Source organism: Myotis davidii, unplaced genomic scaffold, assembly GCF_000327345.1.
Source record: "Myotis davidii unplaced genomic scaffold, ASM32734v1 scaffold73, whole genome shotgun sequence".
Classification (NCBI taxonomy): Eukaryota; Metazoa; Chordata; class Mammalia; order Chiroptera; family Vespertilionidae; genus Myotis; species Myotis davidii.
This window is the reverse complement of record NW_006286675.1, coordinates 8,243,532-8,246,914: the sequence shown is the minus strand read 5'-3', so window position 1 is coordinate 8,246,914 and position 3,383 is coordinate 8,243,532. Positions and strand designations below refer to the sequence as shown.

General features: G+C 37.7%; 1 protein-coding gene across 1 annotated transcript in view; it reads left to right on the top strand.

The window, feature by feature from the left end:
• The window catches only part of PIK3C2A (phosphatidylinositol-4-phosphate 3-kinase catalytic subunit type 2 alpha), a 95,567-nt gene that overhangs the window by 74,400 nt on the left and 17,784 nt on the right, over positions 1-3,383 (top strand). Inside the window, exons 20-21 of the mRNA XM_006758350.2 lie at positions 664-768; positions 2,869-2,961. Coding sequence (XP_006758413.1) covers positions 664-768; positions 2,869-2,961 — 198 coding nt within the window. The remainder of the gene's footprint in view (positions 1-663; positions 769-2,868; positions 2,962-3,383) is intronic.

The following is a 3,383-nucleotide window of genomic DNA, read 5'->3' as shown; positions in this document are numbered from 1 at the left end:
GCTTTCCCTTTCGCCTCCCTGCATTGTGCCTACATATGCAAATTAACCGCCATCTTTGTTGGCAGTTAACTGCCAATCTTAGTTGGCAGTTAACTGCCAATCTTAGTTGACAGTTAATTTGCATATAGCCCTGATTAGCCAATGAAAAGAGTAGCTCATACACCAATTACCATTTTTCTCTTTTATTAGTATAGGAAGGATTCCTACATGTAAAATAACTGTAGTTAAGAGCTTTGTATATTTTAAGTTATAATAATTCCTATTAGATTATTGTACCAAAAATTTATATAAATATATATGCTGGTATACACCTCCCCTCCCCACCAGTATATTATGAAAGTATCTGTTTCCCACCCTGTTGCCAGCACTGGCTATTATCTTAAAATTTTGTCTTATAAAATTATATCTCCCTTTTGTTTAATTTCTGTTCATTTGGCTATTAGTGAGTTTTAGTTAATATATTAAATATGAACATATGCACTTTCCCTCCTATGTTTATAGCCTTTGCCCATTCTAATTTTATTTTTATAGTAAAAATTAACCCTCTTTAGCAATGTTTGACAAATGGGCATTTTAAAAATTAGGTTTGCTTCTTAATTTTGTTGTCTTAAAAATAGGACTTCATTTTCATTATGTACTTACAGTATCAATCTCTTTTCCTAGGTTGTCCTCCACAGGAGTATGGAACGAGTACAGTCCTTTTTTCTAAGAAATAAATGTCGTCTCCCTCTCAATCCAAGTCTTGTGGCAAAAGAATTAAATATTAAGGTAACAAATAAAATACTTACAAGTTCATATTACATTTCAAAATACTATATAGGAAGAAGAGAAATGGGCAGGTATGCTTAAAGCAAATGAGTATAAAACCTACATAAATTGGTTATAAGTATTTGTGGATTTCTGTGATATAAGATCCATATTTATGTCAGTACATTTTTACTAATCATTCCTGAAAGAAATTAGTGTAAAATTATTTACTACCTCAAATTACATTATTTTTTTACAGTTGTATAATAGCTACATGAGAGGCATATGTTGTAATTCCAATGGTAAAACTACCCACTCACAGATAGGCAATTTTTTCCTTTCCTTGTGAGTAGCCAGATAAACTCTTCCTGGATTTATAGCACTCTTTATTATTTTAAAAACCCATTTTGTTTTTTTAAAGTATGTTTTTATTGATTTTTAGCAGGGGTGAAGTGTGGTGGTGACGGGGAGGGAGAGGGAGAGGAAAGAGAGAAACATCGATGGGTTGCCTCCTGCATGCCCCCTCCTAGGAGTCAAGCCTGCAATCCAAGCATGTGCCCTGACCAGGAATCGAACCAGAGACCTCTCGGTACACAAGACAGTGCTCAACCAACTGAGCCACACAGGCAAGGGCTTTATAGCACTTTTTAGAGCCATCAAAAAATAGTTCAGTAAGCCCAGGTCGGTGTGGTTCAGTTGGTGGTTGAGCATCTTCCCGTGTACCAAAGGTAGCCAGTTCAATTCCTGGTCAGGGCCCATGCTCAGGTTGCAGGTTCGATCCCCAGTAGAGGGCCTTCAGAAGGCAGCCCATTGATGTTTCTCTCTGTCCCTCTCTCTAAAATCAAGAATAACATTTAAAAAAAAAAAATTAAGTAAAGTTCAGTGGTCATCAAAATTGAGTAATTGTATTTTGAACGGGGCTAATAGTAATACAAATAGTGGGTTTTTCCTCTATCATGAGTTCAGCAAAAGCAACCAATTAATTCATTCATTAGAGTTTGTGGTTTTGAAAGGCCAGGGTACAGCTATCCTTAATGAAGTTTCAGATTTGAATTTTTTTGTTTTAGTTGACATGGCTACTCTTCATTGAAATTTAACAGTGGATGCCTGACTTGTATATTATGTCATTTGGAGGCAGAATGATTATATTTTCCCCTTTGGTTTTGTTTTATTGTTTACCTTTAAGTTGGTCTCACTGTCTTTTTTTTTTTTTTTTTAAGATATATTTTTACTAGAGGCCAGGTGCACAGATTTGTGCACCAGTGGGGTTCCTTAGCCTGGCCTGCAGGGATATAGCCAAAACTGGCTTTCCGACATCCCTTAAGGGGTCCCGGATTGCGAGAGAGCACAAGACTGACCAAGGGACCACACCGGTGCATGACTGGGGCCAGGGAGGGACCATGGGAAGGCTCCAGGGGATGTCTGGCCCATCTCACCCAGTCCCAATTGGCTAGAGCCCAGCAGCAAGCTAACCTACCGGTTGGAGCGTCTGCCCCCTGGTGGTCAGTGTGCATCATAGCAACTGGTCTACCAGTCAAACGAATGGTCTGACACTTAGCATATTAGGCTTTTATTATATAGGATTGATTTCAGAGAGGGAGATAGAAACATCAGTGATGAGAGAGCATCCTCAAGCTTTTAAAGCTCAAACTTTTAATAAATTTTTTTGTCTTAAGTTATTATTTTTAATCCTCACCTGAGGATATGTTGAGAGAGAGAGAGATGAGAGAGAAACATGGATTGGTTGCCTCCTGCATGCACCCCGGACCCACAACCTAGGTATGTGTCCTGGCTGAGTATTGAACTTATAACCTTTTGGTATATGGGATGATGTTCCAACCGAGCCCATGCCAAGGGCTGTCTCAAGTTTTTAAGATTTTGCTTCTCTGCCCAAAAAGTAGTAGATGATCTTTTACTCATATATGCATTGTTAAGTTTCAGAAAGTATTTTTATATTCCTCTTATCTGCCATATTATCTAAAAAGCAAGTCTCCTGTGTTACTTCATTTGCCATAATTCAGAGAAACACGTGAAAGGAGAAATGCCTAGGGCAAAAATAAATCTTATACCCATTTTTATTCCAGTGTTATATTTCTAATACTTAATGTGTTGTATTTGTAGTCATGTTCCTTCTTCAGCTCTAATGCTGTGCCCTTAAAGGTCACAATGGTGAATACTGATCCAATGGGGGAAGAAATTAATGTCATGTTTAAGGTGAGCAAAATAAGATTCCTTTATTTTTAGATGTTAATTTAAAAATTCTTTTATCTAATTCCTTTTCCAGAATTATAAAAGTAATTTTGTTTATTTAATATTTAATTAAATTGAATAAGTATGTGTAAGGTTGTCACTGACATAAACTGTTCCCAAACAGATTTGGGAATAAATGCAACTGTGGGCTAGAGCTGCTGCCATGCTGGTTGAGCACATCATAATTCCCGGCAGTGCCTTTCACACAGACTATGTGAATGGTACCCCCTAAAGTTGTGTAGTGCGAAACTTCAGCACCATGAGCAGCCGGGCATGTGCCCCTCGCCAGAATTGAACCTTCAGTCCACAGGCCGACACTCTATCCACTGAGCCAAACCAGCTAGGGCCATATTACTCTTTTTAAAAATTGAATATAATTTACAAAC